The following is a 17,611-nucleotide window of genomic DNA, read 5'->3' on the forward strand; positions in this document are numbered from 1 at the left end:
TCCGAATGCCATCTGTTGGGCCTTTCAATCTGCAGCTAATAATCCTTATATCACTCTTGAGAGAAGAGAGAGTTTTAGAATCAACATGCTACTACTAACTGAAATCTTGTATATGATTAGGGTAACGTCTCCCCACGGAGTGTCTAATGAGTTTCCCTCTAAAATTTGCAATTTACACCCTTATCTGACTCCCGGGCAGCGAGAGAAGCTCGTTTATGTTTTCAACCCTTCACCGATTTCTCTGGTAAGACTTGTAAAGTCTCTGGGGTTTGTTAAAAAGGATTGTAGACAGGGCCAACCAACCGACCTAGAATTCCAGGTGAAAGGTCTGTTGAGTTTTAGCCGTTTTGAGGCTTTTTTGTGCAACCTCCCAAGTGGTCAATCAACCTGGATCTCAGGATGTGATGACGTCATACTTCCGTTAGTGACGTCACGCCATGTGTTACGTGACCTTACGATCGAAACTGCCTGCAATTTGCCACTGCGGTGCATCAGCTCAAGCGTGATTTATCCGTAATGCTCCTGATTGATTCGTTCATTAGCGGGCCAGTACCCTCGAGCCACCTGATTGGCTCACCTTTCCTCACGTGACCATGCCTCACTCTGATTGGCTCTCACTCGCCCACGTGTCCTCCTGTATGACCAGTGATAGGAGGGGGAGAGGACTGTAGCGGCAGACTGTGGGCCGTTAATTAGGTGCCCCCTTAATTGCGCTGCCCTGATCTCTGCAGAGTAAATACTAGGCTAACGCTCTGTGTGCTCCACCTTCACCAGTCGTATTTCAGCACTGTGACCTCACAACACTGCTTTTGTCTTTTATTTTGTTAGTTATCCGTCCCTTTCTCTTTACTTTAGTTGTTGTGAGGCCGTGAGTGCTTGGTGATGTAGTCTTTTATTTTGGGATATGTGATGTTGTTGTTATTGTGGTCTGGGATCCAGACTTGCTTTGATCCCGGAAAATCAAGAATATTGGAGTTGACATGGGAAGGATATCGTGCACTGATTGACAGTATCATGTCATTGTTAATTGGTTGATGTTTCCTTTGATTGGAAGATTGCTTGAGCTTAATTAGTTAATTAATACTCCTCTCGCTTTGATAGGCCACTGATTGGTTTAACACTGTTTGTTTAACGTGTTGTTTGTGTTCCTCTGGTTATGTCCCTCCTTCTAATTGCACCCTCATTACGCTAGCTATTCTGATTGATCTTTTCCGTTCTCCGTGTTCACAGTTGGACGAGTCCTGTAGCTTCTTTTCTGTGAGGTTGTTGTGTTGTTGAGAGAGAGAGAGGTTGTGATGGTTGTGATGGTTGTGATGGTTGTCATGGTTGTGGTGGTTGTGTTTATAATTATATTTATAAGGTTTGTTTGATAACTACTTGTGGGTGAGTTTATGGCTTGTTTATTATCTATTCTGTAAACTGATAATAACTTTTTACCAGCCCCCCCCAATCCATCAACATTCTGAACCTCGTAACCAGTAGTTAATAGTTGTCCTGCTAAAAACTTTATCATTAATACGCTGTGTCACGTGGTCGCTAATTAATCATTACCTACTGCTAGATCTGTCAACAAATTCCCGGAATTCATTCCGATCTGATCAACTTTTAAAACTAATCCTATCACCTGTAACCCACATAGTTTAGCAACTTTTCCTTGCTTCCTTGCTTCTAGATTGTCCTGCTCTAGACAGACAAGTTAACTGCTGAGTAGGCTCTCTGGGGAGGTACTACTAGGTTCGGGTTTTTAGCATTTCTCTGTAGGGCCCCTGGGCCCCTATCGTATGACTTTTAGAAATTAGAGCGCGTTGTTAAGTTAATATGCTTGACTTAATGCTGGTATTAATCTATGTTGATATGAGATTAAAGTTGATCGCATCACCATCACCCATGTATTATTATCACCAAAAAAGACCCGTCAATATTAACAACCCTGTCTGTTTGCTATACAGATGCGTGGACTTCAATGATGGCTTGAATCTTCAATTCGCTTGGCAATACATCCTCCTAAGATATGATATATATATCTTATATAGGTATATATATAAATATATATATTTATTGGCCCCCCGGTGAGCAGTTAGCAATCAAGCTCTCATTAATCAAGTGGCTAATCAAGCCACATCACTAATACAGTCCGGCCAATGAGCACGCTCCATCCCGGTCACAAGGATGGGGAGAGCCAATGGGAGGGCTCCGTTCAGGTCATGCTGCTCAGAGTGTTCCAATCATTGCTCATTAATCACAGATGAGGGTTTGATTAAGCTACTGTCTTGTGTCTGATGTTGTGGAGTGTTAAGAGGGAGTTAGCTGTTATTCCTCCCTCCTCCTACTTCTCCTCCTTCTTCTTCTCCCCCACAGTGTCTAATCTCCTTAACGATATGCTGTCTTAATTGGCTCTCTTTTAGTTGTCTCGCGTTCTCTACTTTACCTTTCTTTGGTTCATTCTCTGGGGTGCTGGTTAGTGTTCATGTCACAACTAACAACCCCTCTCTCTCTCTCTCTCTCTCCTCGTCTTATTATTGTAATCTGAATTATAATACTGACATTGTAATCTGAATTATAATACTCCTTCTCCTCCTTTCTCCATCTTCACACGCGCTGTAAACGCGTTCAATACTTTAGTTAAACCACTTGTAAACGAGTCTGTGCTTATTGTTTGAGGGAGCACTGGGTACCCCCTCCTCCTCCGCTCTACTTTGTTCTTATGTGTGGTAACGAGTTCAACAATAGGCTCTGACAAATTGGGCTCTTTTTGTTCACCGTGATCCAAGACTGGCTGTGAAAATGTTCTAGCTAATCAGGGGTAATTAGAGAAGAGTAAGTGAGGAGGGCCGGGGGGGGGGGAGAGGGGGGGCAGTAAACATGAGCCCCCCCCCCCCCCTTGGTATGGGGAGACGGTTGGAGGGGCACGAGGGATCGAGTCAACTTTAAAATGTGGATATACATGATGTGATTCGGAGCTATAATTTTACCGCCGTTTTTATTAATGATTTTGAGCATTGTTTATGTAATGGCAAAGTGTTCAATAGTCGCAGAAGCAGTAATTTAGACTTAAAAGGTCACCGTCGGCGGGTCATTCTATCAAATGAGCCTCAATTATAAGCAATTATTCGAGTTAAATACATACGTGTATGAATGGGCCATTCATCAGCATATTCATGGTGAGATCGCTAAGGTGTGCGACTATAGGTGGTCTGTGTTTTATCGGGTTTGGTTATTCTCCTCCCCCCGACTATCCATCTATCTAGCTAACAATTAGACCAGACTAATTTTAGTTGGGCCGAACTCAACAACAAAACATGATCTTGATTTGTAATTGTTTATTTTATATTGGAGATTTGATTACTATTATTGGTCATGAGTCTGTGTCCCCTTGTGGCAGTAACGTAAACTCCCCGACGGGCAGCCCGCGATCCTATAGTGTTAATAATTTGACCGTGATCTACGGTAGTTTTATACCCCTCCTTTCTTATTATATTATATAAAAGCTTGTTTAATAATAATTCCTTAATTGTGTTGCCTCGGTATAGGTGTGATTATAGGAGCTGCACGTTGCTGGTCCGGGGTAATATAAAACCACAATGAGAGTAGTAGCTAATATTCCCGTTATTATAGTAGAGTAGCTATTATTCCTGATAACAGCTGTCCGCGTCCTATTATTGTAAGATTGTGAGGTTGATGATGATATGGTGTGATTGTTGAAAGCTTAACGTCTACACTAGCTAGCTCTCCGGACAAGCTTACTTCTTCTTTCTTTTTTTGTCACGTATATTTACGCAGTTTGATAATCTTGAAGCTCGAGAGCGCTTCCAAACAAATTAACCTAAATACCCTCAATTAACAGGCTCATTAAGGCAATTAACAGGCTCATTAAGCCAACTCGTGGTGCATCTTCGAATGATCTATTTGTTGGTAAACAGCCGCCCTGGGTGGTTGTTATTACTGGTGTTGTTCGCCACTCTCTACCTTTAATAACTCTCTGTTGTTAACGAAGCTCCTCCAATTTGGGATCTGATAACTTGTCGTTACGGTGTACTGAACCATACCAGAGTTTCTATGAAAGGGTTGCTAAGTAACACCGCACTCTGCCCACCAATCCCTCACTCCTGATTGGCTGAGTCATCACACGTGGCCTCCCGGTCCTCATTTCAATAATTGCTGTATATTATCTTGCTAGAGTAATTGATCGTTTATTAGCTGCGAATATATCGCGAGAGGCAGGGGAGCTTGCAATCCTTGTAATAACACCTATTATATTATATAAAACTATTATATTATATAAAATATGGCTTGTTACAGAAGCGGAGTTATAATTAGGTGCCCGGGTGCGGGTATTGTTACTTAACTGAAATGTATGCTTACTCTCCTCGCCCCATTACAATATCCTCCTCCTCCTCCTCCTCCTCCTCCTCCTCCTCCTCCTCCTCCTCCTCCTCCTCCTCCTCCTCCTCCTCCTCCTCCTCCTCCTCCTCCTCCTCCTCCTCCTCCTCCTCCTCCTCCTCCTCCTCCTCCTCCTCCTCCTCCTCCTCCCTCCTCCTCCTCCTCCTCCTCCTCCTCCTCCTCCTCCTCCTCCTCCTCCTCCTCCTCCTCCTCCTCCTCCTCCTCCTCCACCTCCTCCTCCTCCTCCTCCTCCTCCTCCTCCTCCTCTCTGCCGCTCATCCGTCTGTGATACAGTGATAAGTGCTATTTACTCCTTCATAAAGACATCCATTAGTAGACGTAGTATAGTTGGCGTTGTTTAATAAGTAGTTTGAGCTATTACTGCAATAAGTTGGTTATACGATAGTGTTATAACAGTCTTGGTTGGTCAAGTTAAATTGGTTTTAGTTACGATATGTAACGATATGTATCCTTTATAACAGGTTATTTAGGCTTAGTTACGATATGTTACGCTGTCTAGTAGTATCCTTTATAACAGGTTATTTAATGGGTGTTTTCTGACGACAGTCGTGGGATAAAGTGCACGGTTCACCTACTTAAGTTGCTTCCTCCTTAGATATTTTACAATCTAGTTATTATCTTTGAGTTGATTTCGAAAACAACATGAGCGGGCTTTTGAAAGCTTTCACGCGTTATTTTATTGAAACATTGTCTATTTTGATAAGCTAAAATTAACTCGTCTTTCAGTTTAGATGTGTTATGACCAAACAGACAATGAAACTCGAGAATAACCAACAAAACAACGTAAGCTGCGTATTAAACATATCTTTTCAGTTGAAAATTTCAACAAAACTATTAAAATATATCGCGATTAAACTAACTTTGAATGAAATAAGAATTCATGCGACTAATTTATCAGCTTAGCATCTAAATTATTAAATCAATTAAATTATTAATTACAAATTAGTAGTATATTAATTGATAAACTACTTCAGGTTCCCCTGAGGCAGTTCTCTCTCTACCGACCCCCTTATGAAGACTTATACACTTTCTGGTGGAAATGTATGCAGATCACACTTCACGATAAGGGAACTCAGACTGCTAACATTGGAGACAAGGTTAATATTAGCAACTCACAGACTCAGACTAATCGACTTGCACACAAACAAATAAAAAGACAAACAAACAAAAAGACACAAAGAAACACGACCAGACAGACGGACAGACGGACAGACAGACAGACGGACAGACGGACAGACGGACAGACGGACAGACGGACATACGGACATACGGGCAGACGGACAGACGGACAGACACCTAAACGGATGATTCATTGTTGGTCGAATAGTGTAGAACTTAATCCGAAGTATGAGTCTCGGTTTTGTCTTTCAGAAGCTTCCAGTCTGTCGTGTTCTTTAGCCTGGAATTTTGTTCCTATTAGAGAATAAGTTATGTAATGATGCTTTTCGTATGTATGTTTAAAATAAATATTTCAGTCGTTGAATTCTGTTGATGAGACGGCGCGTTCTCCAACCCAGGAAGCAAATGAGCCTAAGTAAGTACTTAAATAAATTCTTTAAATTCCATAAATAATATTCTTATTTCTTACCATTTACTATTCTCTGAATCTTCTTTACCTAAACAATCAAATTTACTTTAGATAGTTAAATTAAATTATTCTCTCCTTTCTCTTCATCTGATTACATTTTCAATCTTTCAGGAACACTGAAAACGATCAACTCAAGCAGCTGATGGCAATGGTAAACCACTACAACTCCGTTGGCCGTGAAAGTGAGTTTATCTTTCACTTTCTCTTTCAATTTAAATTTCTCTTTAACTTTCACTTTCAATTTCTCTTTCACTTTACCATTTCACTTTAAATGTTTAGTTAGTAACTTTTGTTCGCACGGTTAATTTAGCTGACCTCCAGAACCCATTATATTCATAAGTAATTAAAATACTTTGGTCTGCATTTACAAGAAACAATTGGCCACTTGTTGTAATGAAGATTTCTTGTCGCACTCTCCGCGACAAGAACTCCATCATGAGTTAGAATTATAAAGGAGCAACCATTTCTCTCGTTAAATTTTGCAGCCTGACCGTCATTAAATATACCATTATCATTATGACTATTAGAATACAGACAAACCGTAAATGAAATATAAATGAACCATTAATACTACAATTAATAACTTTCGGGTGAGTGCACGACGGTACATGGTATAATTTCTTTTTCTTCTTCAAATTCAGAGTTTCATGCGGTGGGGGTTTTGTTCTGTAATGACAAGTAATAATGAGGTTCGGGATGTTAGCACAACTAATTAACGACATTGAAATGTCATATTATTATGTAAACGCCGCAAATCTTTGTGCCGTGATTTGAAATGAAATCAGAAATTGGAGAACAGTTGTGTCTCTGATATTATGTCAGTTTTCTGCAAAGCAATCATCATGACCGAAGTTGCTCCCTTCAGTCCTGTGCAAAGTTATTTTTCTGGGTGTGATCGTCTGGGATGATCCACCACCACCCCTGACAATCATTTCATGAGTGACCGTGTTAGCCAGTACAATTAGGGGTCTCTTAACACTTCAGTCCTAATCAAGAAAATCTCATTTTGATCACGTGACAAATTTAGTGCGTTTTGATTGGTTAAAGATCCAGGAGTTGTCCTGTGATTGGCTGTTTTTTTCCGTCACCTGGTGTTGGCCTGGAGCATGCTGTCATTAAGACTTGTTAATAGCGTTGTCATGGTTAGGTTGTCGCGTTGCCATGGTAACTCTGACATGTTGTCATGGTGTTCTTAAAACTACCCTTCAAAATACCTGGATCCAAACATTTGGAGTGATTTCTTGATTTCTGGAATTATGCAGAGTGAAATTCCTCGGAAAAATCTAGAAGAATCTTCATTTGAGAGCACGGAAAATATTATAGTGTATCAACGGTACATCCCCCTCTCACATCTCCCCTGGCCCATATTCCATGCATTAAATATTAAAACGCTAGCCTCAAACAAAAGCCATGCTGGTCTCAAACAATTACTTAATTTGATAATGACACCATTATCTGCTAACCCAACAGCTCCCTAGCCTGAATCACCTCCCTAATCTGCATTAATCTGCATATTCTCTGGGTTTTGTCAACTCCTCCCCCCTAAAAAGAAGAGGGGAAAGAGAGCACAATTAGGCGATTATGCATTATCTCGGGGTCTACTCTAGCTGTTGGAGTAATCTGCTCTTCTTTTATTTCTTAGAAACCAGACTAGAAACCAGACCAGTCGGGTCCAGGTCTAGATTTACCATAGTAACTATAGTAAGTATAGTAACTATAGTAACTATAGTAACTATAGTAACCATAGTAACCATTGTAACCATTACGGGCAAGGTGTCCGTCTAGAGACAGATAATCTCCATTTAGATACAGTGCCATTACTGGAGATAAAAGAGAGGTGTAATCTCAAAACATTTACATAAACGCTTGTACAATATCTCGGGTTTACCATTTTACGACCATGTGAAATCAGCCATATTATAGAAAACCCCAGCCCTTACCATCCCTTACCAAACACCATGATTCAAAGAAAGGTGGAGAAATGTGGCTGGCCATGATTTAAAGAAGCAATTTCCCATCTCGCAAATCTCGTGTAAATCTTAAACAGAGAAGCTTGCGGAGGGTCCCTCAATTGACAGCTCCGAACGGCTATCACTCAATACCCATTGCAATTTTAATTAACCCCCCCGGCACTACTGAGTCAGAAGTGTCGTCTAATATTATAGGTTATTAGGAGAGCAGTCGGCTTGCTCGTGTCAAACATTAATGAAGCAATCAAACCAGCTATCAAGGTGTTGGTCAATAGTTGAGGGTTGCAGTTATAGTCCCCAAATTAGCTTTCGCATGGGGGGAGACAGCGACATATCTTTAATATCAGGCCGCTGTTTTATGTCGGTTAGATCTGTTAATTGAAAATATGATCTTTCTGTGGAACGGGAGTAAGCAGGACATGGTATGTGAACCAGTACGCCGTGGAATACCATAAATACCATAAACATCTCTTTAAAATACCCCCAGCAATCATCCTGACATCCCACTTTGAGACCCTGTCTGTATCCGATAATTGGACTCTTTACCCTACCGAACTATGAGCGGTACCCCTGCCAAATAACAATTATCAGTAATAATGTTTTGATGACATCTTAAAACTATCAGTGTTGATTACACGGCGAGTGAGGGAGTGGGACCTTGTTAAACGGCAAAACCATACTTTTAACCTTAACCCTCATTACGCGGCTTAGTTACAGTTTCATTATCTCCTAATAAAGCTGGAGCTAATATAATTCCAGCTGATAATGATGCACAAGTGTGGTGGTGTTGGGATAATAACACAGGGTTTTATCTGAGAGTTGTAGGCTCACGTGGAATCAACTTGTCGCACGTGAAGTAAACCTGCCGCACGTGTTTTTAATGATTTGCACGTCAAGTCGATTATATAGAGTTTATTTAATGTTTAGTTAGCTCATAGTTGGCGTGCCCAGGGAACGGTACGTTATTGTAGGGAACGTTTTAGAGATCTTGGCTTAGTGATACAGATCAAACTCAAAAGATAAAATTTGAATTGGTTTGGTAAAGCTCGAACCTTAAAACTGAAATCATTTGATATTTCGTGTACTTTTAATGGTCCCTTAAATTTCAGCGAGCACTGTGCAGGGTAGAATTAAAAGACAACTTTTATTTATGCTACTTAAATATGATACAGGTTTTGGTAGTTACCTATTTAAACTTCTGGCTATGAAGGCAGAACCAGTATTCTTAAATTAGTTAATTTATAGCAAGCCCCAGTTCCTACGAAGGTTTTTACTGTATTAACATAAAATGGTTAACCACTCCTATTGACGCAAGAGCTTTCAAAACAACTTTAATTAGTTGAAAATTTACGTGAAGGAAATTTTGCTTTTGGGGAATTTTTCGGGGTCTCTTGTAATTTAAATCAATCATTGGTAAATAACTCGAAACTAAAACAAATTGAAATTACCGGTACATTAAACAGTCTCATTAAAATGCAGCATGTACCGTAGAACTAGAACAAGAAACTTTTAAATTATTCCAACAATTCATACTAATTCATTATTTTGATTGCACCCATTTTAAGTAGAGGCTAAGTAGTCAGACCCGGTTTAGCATAATGCTACTCCGGGTGGAAAGTAGCATAGTTTTACAGAGCCAATATATATAGGAACTGCTCCTTCATAATATACTTCAGTGATCTATACCGGGCATCTTGTGCACGGTAACGAAAAACGAACTGATTATTTCAAAATTTATGGGGGAAAGAAAGTGTCCAGCATAATATGGAGGTACCCGGTATAGAGAGGCACGGAACGTCAAGGTTTTACAACTGTAGTATAACAGTATAAATAGTTATTAGTTACCATACTTTTCCAAAGTGTTAGACCTGTGATTCAACTTATTCTTCCAAAACCTCAAAATACACTCTCAACACAATGTCAGCATAGTTGATAGTATCAACATAGTATCAACATTCAACATAGTTCTGTAAAATTTCCAACATTATTTCAACACAGTCTTAACATAAAGCTGTTTCACGCTCCTCCTCCCCCGGTCTACCCCACTAATGAACTTCACAGCTTGTTACCCTACCCTCACATTTCCATAAACCTCTGTGTTACCTCCTCACGACACTAATTGCCTCAAACGTGTAGGAGCATTCAACCACACCATCCCACGTGACAGGCCACGTGACAGCTCTGCCAACCAATCACAACACCGTGCTGCTGTCACGTGATGAGAACAGGCCAATAAGGTTCCTGGACAATGTGTCTCAACATCGAGCAATGTGCCTAACGAGAAGAGTAATCAATCCTAATTATCAACTCACAATTAGTTTTTACTTTTACAACTTAATATTATATTATTTACTGTAATATAATTTGAAGGAAGATTTATTGAAGGCTACAAATGCTCCAATTTATAGGATCTCTTGGACCGAATCTGGCAGCAAAATAATAATATTTAGGTCTGGCTCTACCCAGTCATGCTACAATATATTACGTATTTCTATATCTCCTCATAACTTCCCTTCTTCTCCCAACTTTCATCCTGAACTCTTATCACGTGACAGTGGCACACAACTCACACAATACTCATCACTTCATAGTATGTTGTGGTGTGATAACGTCACGTGATGGTATGATGACGTCACGTGATGGTGGTGTGACGTAACCAACTCATATCTCCCCCAGTGACTCCTGGCACACAGCACATAAATTATAGAAATTAGTTTTTACAGGCCAGCTTACAGAAGCCAGGACAGTGTTGTGAGAGACAATGAGTTGGGGAGTGTCTGGTTTGGGTAACTATCTGTCTAGAGTTTACTTCTACCCTCCTGTCTCTTTTCTCTGTTGTTAGGTCACGTGGCCCCGTTGTTAGGTCACGTGATCCTGATGTTAGGTCACGTGACAGGTGGTTTCTGGTGAGGGTAAGGAGTGGGAGGGATGAAGTGTAGCTGATGTAGCTGGGAGTGGAGGGATATAGCTGGGAGTGGTGCTTGTCCAGGGTTTAGTTCTACCTCATGGTGTCCTCCGTAGTGGCAACTTTCACTTCTGATCTGATCTATCAGGTTGGTAGTGAGTCTGTGGTGGAGGCTGATGTTTCCTGGAGAGGTTTCATGATGACACAGTGATTAAGGTAATTGGTAAAGGTGCTTGGCAGGGTGATGTGCTGCTTTCTCTCTCTCTCTCTCTCTCTCTCCAGGGGGGTTAGCTGTACCACACTACCTCATGTGGTGATCCACAGCTGTGGGGGTCTAGTTTACTAACTAACAACTAGTTATAGTTATTGAAATAATGAAACCGGTTCCAGTGAAACCTGTTACGATGTGACCTCCGGTTAATGGTCAGTTTCTGTGTATGTCTCTGGGGGGTTTCTGTGGATTCGTGGTGGCACTGATCTTGTCAACACAACTAATTGGGGTCTTCTGTTGATCACCCTGGCATTCCATCTTTCAGAGGAGCGTTAAAAAATGGGCCATTTTCAGGGCGCTTAAGTCAGTGGAGACAAAAACTCCAGTAAAAGTGTAAAGACAATATATTTTTGCGAACCTGTGTGTTTAGCCTGTGTTTGATTGGCAGACTTTTAGCTTATGATAATTTGAGACCCAACCCTGTCACAGTACAATTATTCCAGAACTTTGCTTATCAGCTGATTCTGGTAACCCGACACAATTGTCCGTAATCAACACGTCGTTCTGGCGTTTGATTGGCTGGATTTCTGGCACGTGGGCAGTGTAAAGGGTTCTTATTGGTCGAACCGGGTAATCAAGCGGGCAGTGGAAACAGAGGAAAGCATGGGGAGTGAAGTGGTTACGGCAGTTAAGGTTAGTATATCATGTGGTTCTGCATTTTGATTGGTTAACATAGGTCAGGTGAGTATTGGATGGGGTTGTTATCTTGTGAGGGTCAGTGCTGGCTTGAACCATAGTATTAGTACGTGACATAAGCAGAATCAACTGACCACTTAATTGTGATCCTTACCCTGACTCGCTCTGTCTCAAAATGGATTGATTGGTCGGGCCGTAAAGCCGATTGGGTGACCTGTTCATACAATCGGGGGTGTAAATTTAGTTGCAGAATTATTCTGTAACCTAAAAAGACCTTTTTGTCAGTTTGCCAACTAAACCGAGAGTCTCCGTATCTTTTATGATAAGAACTTTTTACGAAAAAAGTAAGCAAAAGTGTTTTCTAGGGCGGGTCATGTTTGTGATGTTACTTATCAAAATATGTGCTTGAGGAATGCTTCAATGCTTGCAGTAGATAGTTGCACTAAATTACTCGCCCTAGATTAGTCTTGAAATCTCTGTGTAGTAGTACAGCAGAGAGAGAGAGAGGGAAGTAGGATTACTAGTGAGTACCCTGGAGCAATACCACGTATCTCCTTGAAGTACACAGGGGGTGATATCAGGTGACGAGACTCCCAATATAAATGTGTTGTGGTGACTGTAGTGCTGAGGTAACATGAGACTTGATCCAATTACCTTGGCAATCACAGCTAATTAACTGCCATGATAACGTATTCACTGCCCCCAATACCCTTAGTCCGCCCAACTCTAGACACTGTCACTGTCAACCAATCAGCCGACAGATTGGGGGTCACGTGGGCTGGCTCCACCAATCAGGAGCCAGTATTTTGGGAGCTGAGCCCGTTTAGAACTTTAGCCCGGACGACTGATGGCACAGGATAAACAATTAAATATATCCAGCCCTGTAAACTCACTAACTACAGCTCTACAGCATATCAGTTGTGAGAGAGAGAGGGGACAATCAAATTTTACAGCTTAACTTCACGATTATTGGTTAATGACAAGTCCAATTACGCTCAGAGGTTTGAGCCCCCAATAACTTTAGTCGAGATGAGGGGAACGGCTCGGTCATGTGATGAGACCGTGAAAACAACCTCCTAAGTCTCTTTGGGAGCTTGTGAAAGTGATGCGGTATGATAACTAGACTCGAGCTCGTTAGCATAACATTTGACTCGATACGGTAATTTATCAAATATTCATTATGTTTAGCCAAATATTTGTAATATTTCTGCGCTAGATATATAATATATATGTACCCTAATATATCTATAACAACCAGCAATTATCTCATCTACAGTTTTACATGGAATGATGTTCACAACAAAGTTTAATATTCCACAGAAATATTGAGGTCTGCTTCCAGCTTACTCTCCACCCGTGTGGTTGTCTATAAAGCGCGGCCCCCTTTACAAACGTGGTTAATCACGGAACAATCAAACATTCACTCATGTGGTGTGACCTAGTCCTAAGTCACGTGGCCTAGTTTAAGTCACGTGACATCGTTTTCGTTAATTCCCTGTGTCCTCCCTAACTCCGCCTATAAATATAATTTACCAAAAACCTATGATAATTCCCCTTAGAACCCGAGGTGTCTTCCCTTTCCCTCCGCTTATTTCTCCCTGTAATCCACCTCAGACAAAACATGCTCCCTCAATACCTCCGCCATGGTCTCCAGAATCTAGCTCAAACAAAAAGCCCTCCCTCCATACCTCCGTCACAATCACCCAACAATTAAATACCCTCCACCCTCCAGCCCCGCTCTCAATATTTCATTTACACTGTATCACTGAGTTTAATGGTAACGGAGAAATTTAAACTCGTTACGATTGGATGGATTGTAGCTGGGGAGATGAATGGTAATCGTGGGATTTATCACAACTTTCAACCGGTTACAGGCCAGTGAGAGAGCAGTGAGAGCAGGCTGCGTTTAATACCGTCCTCAATGAGAGAAAGTTAAAATATTATGGAGTTGATGACTTGATTGCGGCGTAATTAGAACGAGAAACTCTAATTACTATCCCATTTGTTATAATATCACGTGATTTGTCACCGGACCTGGAATATACCACGTGGTCCACGAGTCCCAAGTTATCACCATGGTGACCGCGCCCACGTGGGGTGTCACGGGAACTGCACATGATGTCTAAATTTTTAACTTCTACAATAGTAATTAAATCCCAGTTTGCAAAGGGCCCGTAATTGCAGTAACTATTGAAAATCCAGGGGTTCGAGTCTCGAGTAATGACACACTTAATAACACTCTCAACCCTTACTCCTTTATAAAATATCATATTTTATATCAAATTTTACACTCCCAGACCCCTTAAAATCAGGATTTAAACTGAATTCCTGGAAGTGGAACCAAAAATTCCAAGTTAGGTTAAAATGCGCACTTAATAAACTAATAAATCTGACAAAATCCCCGACAAAAACGTCACGAACCAATTAACATAGCCATGACAAGACGGGTTGCAATTAACAACAATAATCACTCCGATGACACGAATGATGGTAAACATGACCGCCCATTATATAACCTCCCCTGTCGAGGTTTCCTTTGGTTTCCTCCCCAAACACTCCCCAAACACTCCCCAAACACTCCCCAAACACTCCCCAAACACTCCCCAAACACTCCCCAAACACTCCCCAAACACTCCCCAAACACTCCCCAAACACTCCCCAAACACTCCCAAACACTCCCCAAACACTCCCAAACACTCCCCGAACACTCCCCAAACACTCCCAAACACCCCACACCCAGAGTCGGGATTACACCTCCACTTCTCCTCCAAATACTATCCAGTCTTATAGACGAGTCTACCGCGTAGCCTGGCCGCGGTTTTGTAGCTTATCATACAAAGTATTTATAGTAGTAGTATTATAGTTATACTGAGAGTTGTACTTAGTAGCCCAGGAGGGAAGAGTTAGAGTTAGACGGTGAGGATTACATACTTGTAGTTCCGATAGCTGGTGTCTATTGCGGTGTTATTATTTTCAGAGGGAAATGTTAAGCGCCAGCGCCGTCTATTTTAATTTAGCTTAAGTATGAAACTTGCCGTCTATTTTAATCTAGCCTGATTATGAAACTTGCCGTCTATTTTGATCAAGGAAAGTGTACAACTTTTTGTCTATTTCAATATCTCAAGTAATTAGAAATTAGAAAAATAGAAATCAAATTAAAAATTTGAAAATACAAATTACAAATTACAAATTACAAATTATAAACCATAATGGAACTCAATCTAAAGTATAAAACAAACATTAACGCTTTTGTCTACTCTAGACAAGAGTCAAGACTTAGTATGAAGCTCAATCCAAAGTATCAGCAGGCATTTGTTCATTATCAAGCTCAAGACGTATGGAATGCAATCTTTTATGAACGTCTAGTCTTTCTTTACATGTTTTATGTGTCCGTCAACTGAGAACACCATGTTATCCTCAATCAAATAGTTCTGCTAACTTAAACCAGCTAACCAATCAGTTCTCTGGATCTAGCCAACGTGCTAGGCTAACTTCCCACGTGACAAGCTAACTTCCCACGTGACAAGCTAACTTCCCACGTGACAGACTGCCCACGTAAATGGTGGTTAGCATGCCTCCCCAGTACCCACTTATAGCAATTGATAAATGCGCTAAGTATGGTTAAAGAATAAAGAGGTATGTGATTTTGGCTCACTCCAAAATGGAAATGGAATGAATGAACTCGATTTTACCGCAATTCCAAGTAGACTGCATTCTAGTTTGGAATAAAATTCTATTGCTATATTTGCCTTATTTGATCAGATTGATCAACTGTTATGCAAATAATAGAGATTCCTTGATTCAAAGTCTTAACTGAGTGTTCGTTTATAATGTTAAGAATTTGTCCATGATGAAATGAAAATTGTTGAGTCATGGTAATTAAGTTTCTTTGCCGCAGGATCGTAGAAAGTTAGAATCCTGCCTCATAATATAAGATGTACGTAAGGTTCTCATCAAAGATAGAGATGATCATAAATTGCCATTCAAACGAAAATCCCAAAAAAAATAACGGTTTATTGGCCAAAATAACGATAATGCCCAAAACTGAACTTTTCGAAATTCACCAAACTCAAAAGTTTGCTCGGTTGAAATTAATGGATCCCTATTATTTCCTACAGAAAATGTCTCCCTTTTTCTTAAATTCTTCTTATCAAATACCGTCCTTCGATCGCTTCATAACGTAATGGTCTGTCGATTTCAAAAGCACGGAACTTAAATTCATCCCATCGATCGTCATCTCATTATACGAGCTCATAAATTAAGAGAAAGATTCTCGAACAAAATTAATTTTCTTGCTGCATATCACGCTGTTAAATCTTCGTTAAGTGGCTTTTTGCTTAGCCCTCAGTTTTCTTAATCATCGCCCTCATCATACGTGAATTGTCGGACGGTCTCTTTTAAATTAGGAATTATTCGTTAGATTTATCTTAAACTAAAAACTGTTCCGTGGTCAAATTAATTATAAACTCTGGACTTAAAAATCGTTTTGATATTCATGATATTCTTTAATTTCTTCAATATGAATGATTGGGCTGTTAATTTACATTGAATCCAGAACAGTTGATTCTCCTCAAAGACACGCATGGCGTCAACAAGTATAGAATTAACCTCCAGCCAGACGATAACAGATAATTCATAAATATTTTACCGAATTATTATCATATCAAAGCCTTTATCCCGCAACTAATTATTCGACGAGTTATAAATAATAATAATAAAGTTTGCCCGACGATAAGTGTTACAATAATAAATATAATGTACGAAGGATTAATAAGGGGTCCTCCAATTAATTGATTGGAGATCTCCGACTCCAATCCCACAAAAATAGACTTTATAAAATGTAACACTAACAGTACTCCCTAAAATTGGGCATTCTTGGGTTTAGTAAGCACTGTGATCGGGTTACTAAAATTACTCGAACCACGAACAGGGCTTGAAGGGTTGCTCAACCTTACCGTTCGTCACTCGACAGTAGTAATTTCCTTTGACTTCAAGCAATTTAAGGTTTGTCGAGCTAACGGTGAGGGCCGTGTTCAGGAGTGTCATATGATATCTATAGTCGAAATTCGCATAGTAATTACGACTGATTGGGTTAGCTTAAGCTTCTTAAAACGTTATGATCGACGAGATGGATTTCATTGCCCGGATCCGGTCAGCTTAACAAGTTGTGATTTGGAAAGAGTTGCGGTTAATTAGTTATATTTACATTTTATTGAACAATAAAACGGTTACGGTTGCGTTACGGACCACGCCTATCAGTATCACTGGGACATTTCCCACTGAGATTAACTTTACGGTACATAGGTACCTACCCGTCCCCCTACTCTCGTGAGTACTCAATTGTAACGAGGCCTGCTGCTCACTATAAAGTAATACTTCCCGGCCCGTTACAGGTCGCTTTGGGTTTCCCCGGAAAAACGATGGTGTTTGGTTCGTGGTCTCCTCCTCAGACTTAAGATTATCCCTACCTTCACACACGCATGCTCACAAGAAGTGAGCATACCGATTACTATTCTCCTATCAGTCTAACAATATTCTCAAACGAAATAATCAAAATTCCTGTTCCTGATTTTCAAGCATTCGAGCTAAGTGCCGGGCCAATCAAGGCAGACATTGTCAGGTTACTTTTTGTCTATCACATCCACCGCTCATTGAATTAGAGATTATTGCGGGAGCCCTCTTCCTACCTGTTTCCTAAATCAGAATGATTGACTCCAGCCCAATAATAATATAATAATAATGCTAGGTATTTTACCCACTATTTTTGATGACCCGGGAATGATTGTAGCAATCAAAACCGGAATGTACTGTAACTGTGTAGTGTGTACGTGTTGCTACCG

General features: G+C 40.5%; 1 protein-coding gene across 1 annotated transcript in view; it reads left to right on the plus strand.

Moving 5' to 3' along the window:
- Window positions 1-5,127: 5,127 nt before the first annotated feature.
- Window positions 5,128-17,611, plus strand: part of LOC134821843 (POU domain, class 2, transcription factor 2-like) — a 29,254-nt gene continuing 16,770 nt past the window's right edge. The window contains exons 1-4 of the mRNA XM_063832654.1: window positions 5,128-5,184; window positions 5,376-5,498; window positions 5,877-5,935; window positions 6,101-6,171. Coding sequence (XP_063688724.1) covers window positions 5,140-5,184; window positions 5,376-5,498; window positions 5,877-5,935; window positions 6,101-6,171 — 298 coding nt within the window. The 5' untranslated portion in view covers window positions 5,128-5,139. The remainder of the gene's footprint in view (window positions 5,185-5,375; window positions 5,499-5,876; window positions 5,936-6,100; window positions 6,172-17,611) is intronic.

The sequence above is a fragment of the Bolinopsis microptera genome, chromosome 10 (genome assembly GCF_026151205.1).
Source record: "Bolinopsis microptera isolate Bmic1 chromosome 10, MBARI_Bmic_1.0, whole genome shotgun sequence".
NCBI lineage: Eukaryota > Metazoa > Ctenophora > Tentaculata > Lobata > Bolinopsidae > Bolinopsis > Bolinopsis microptera.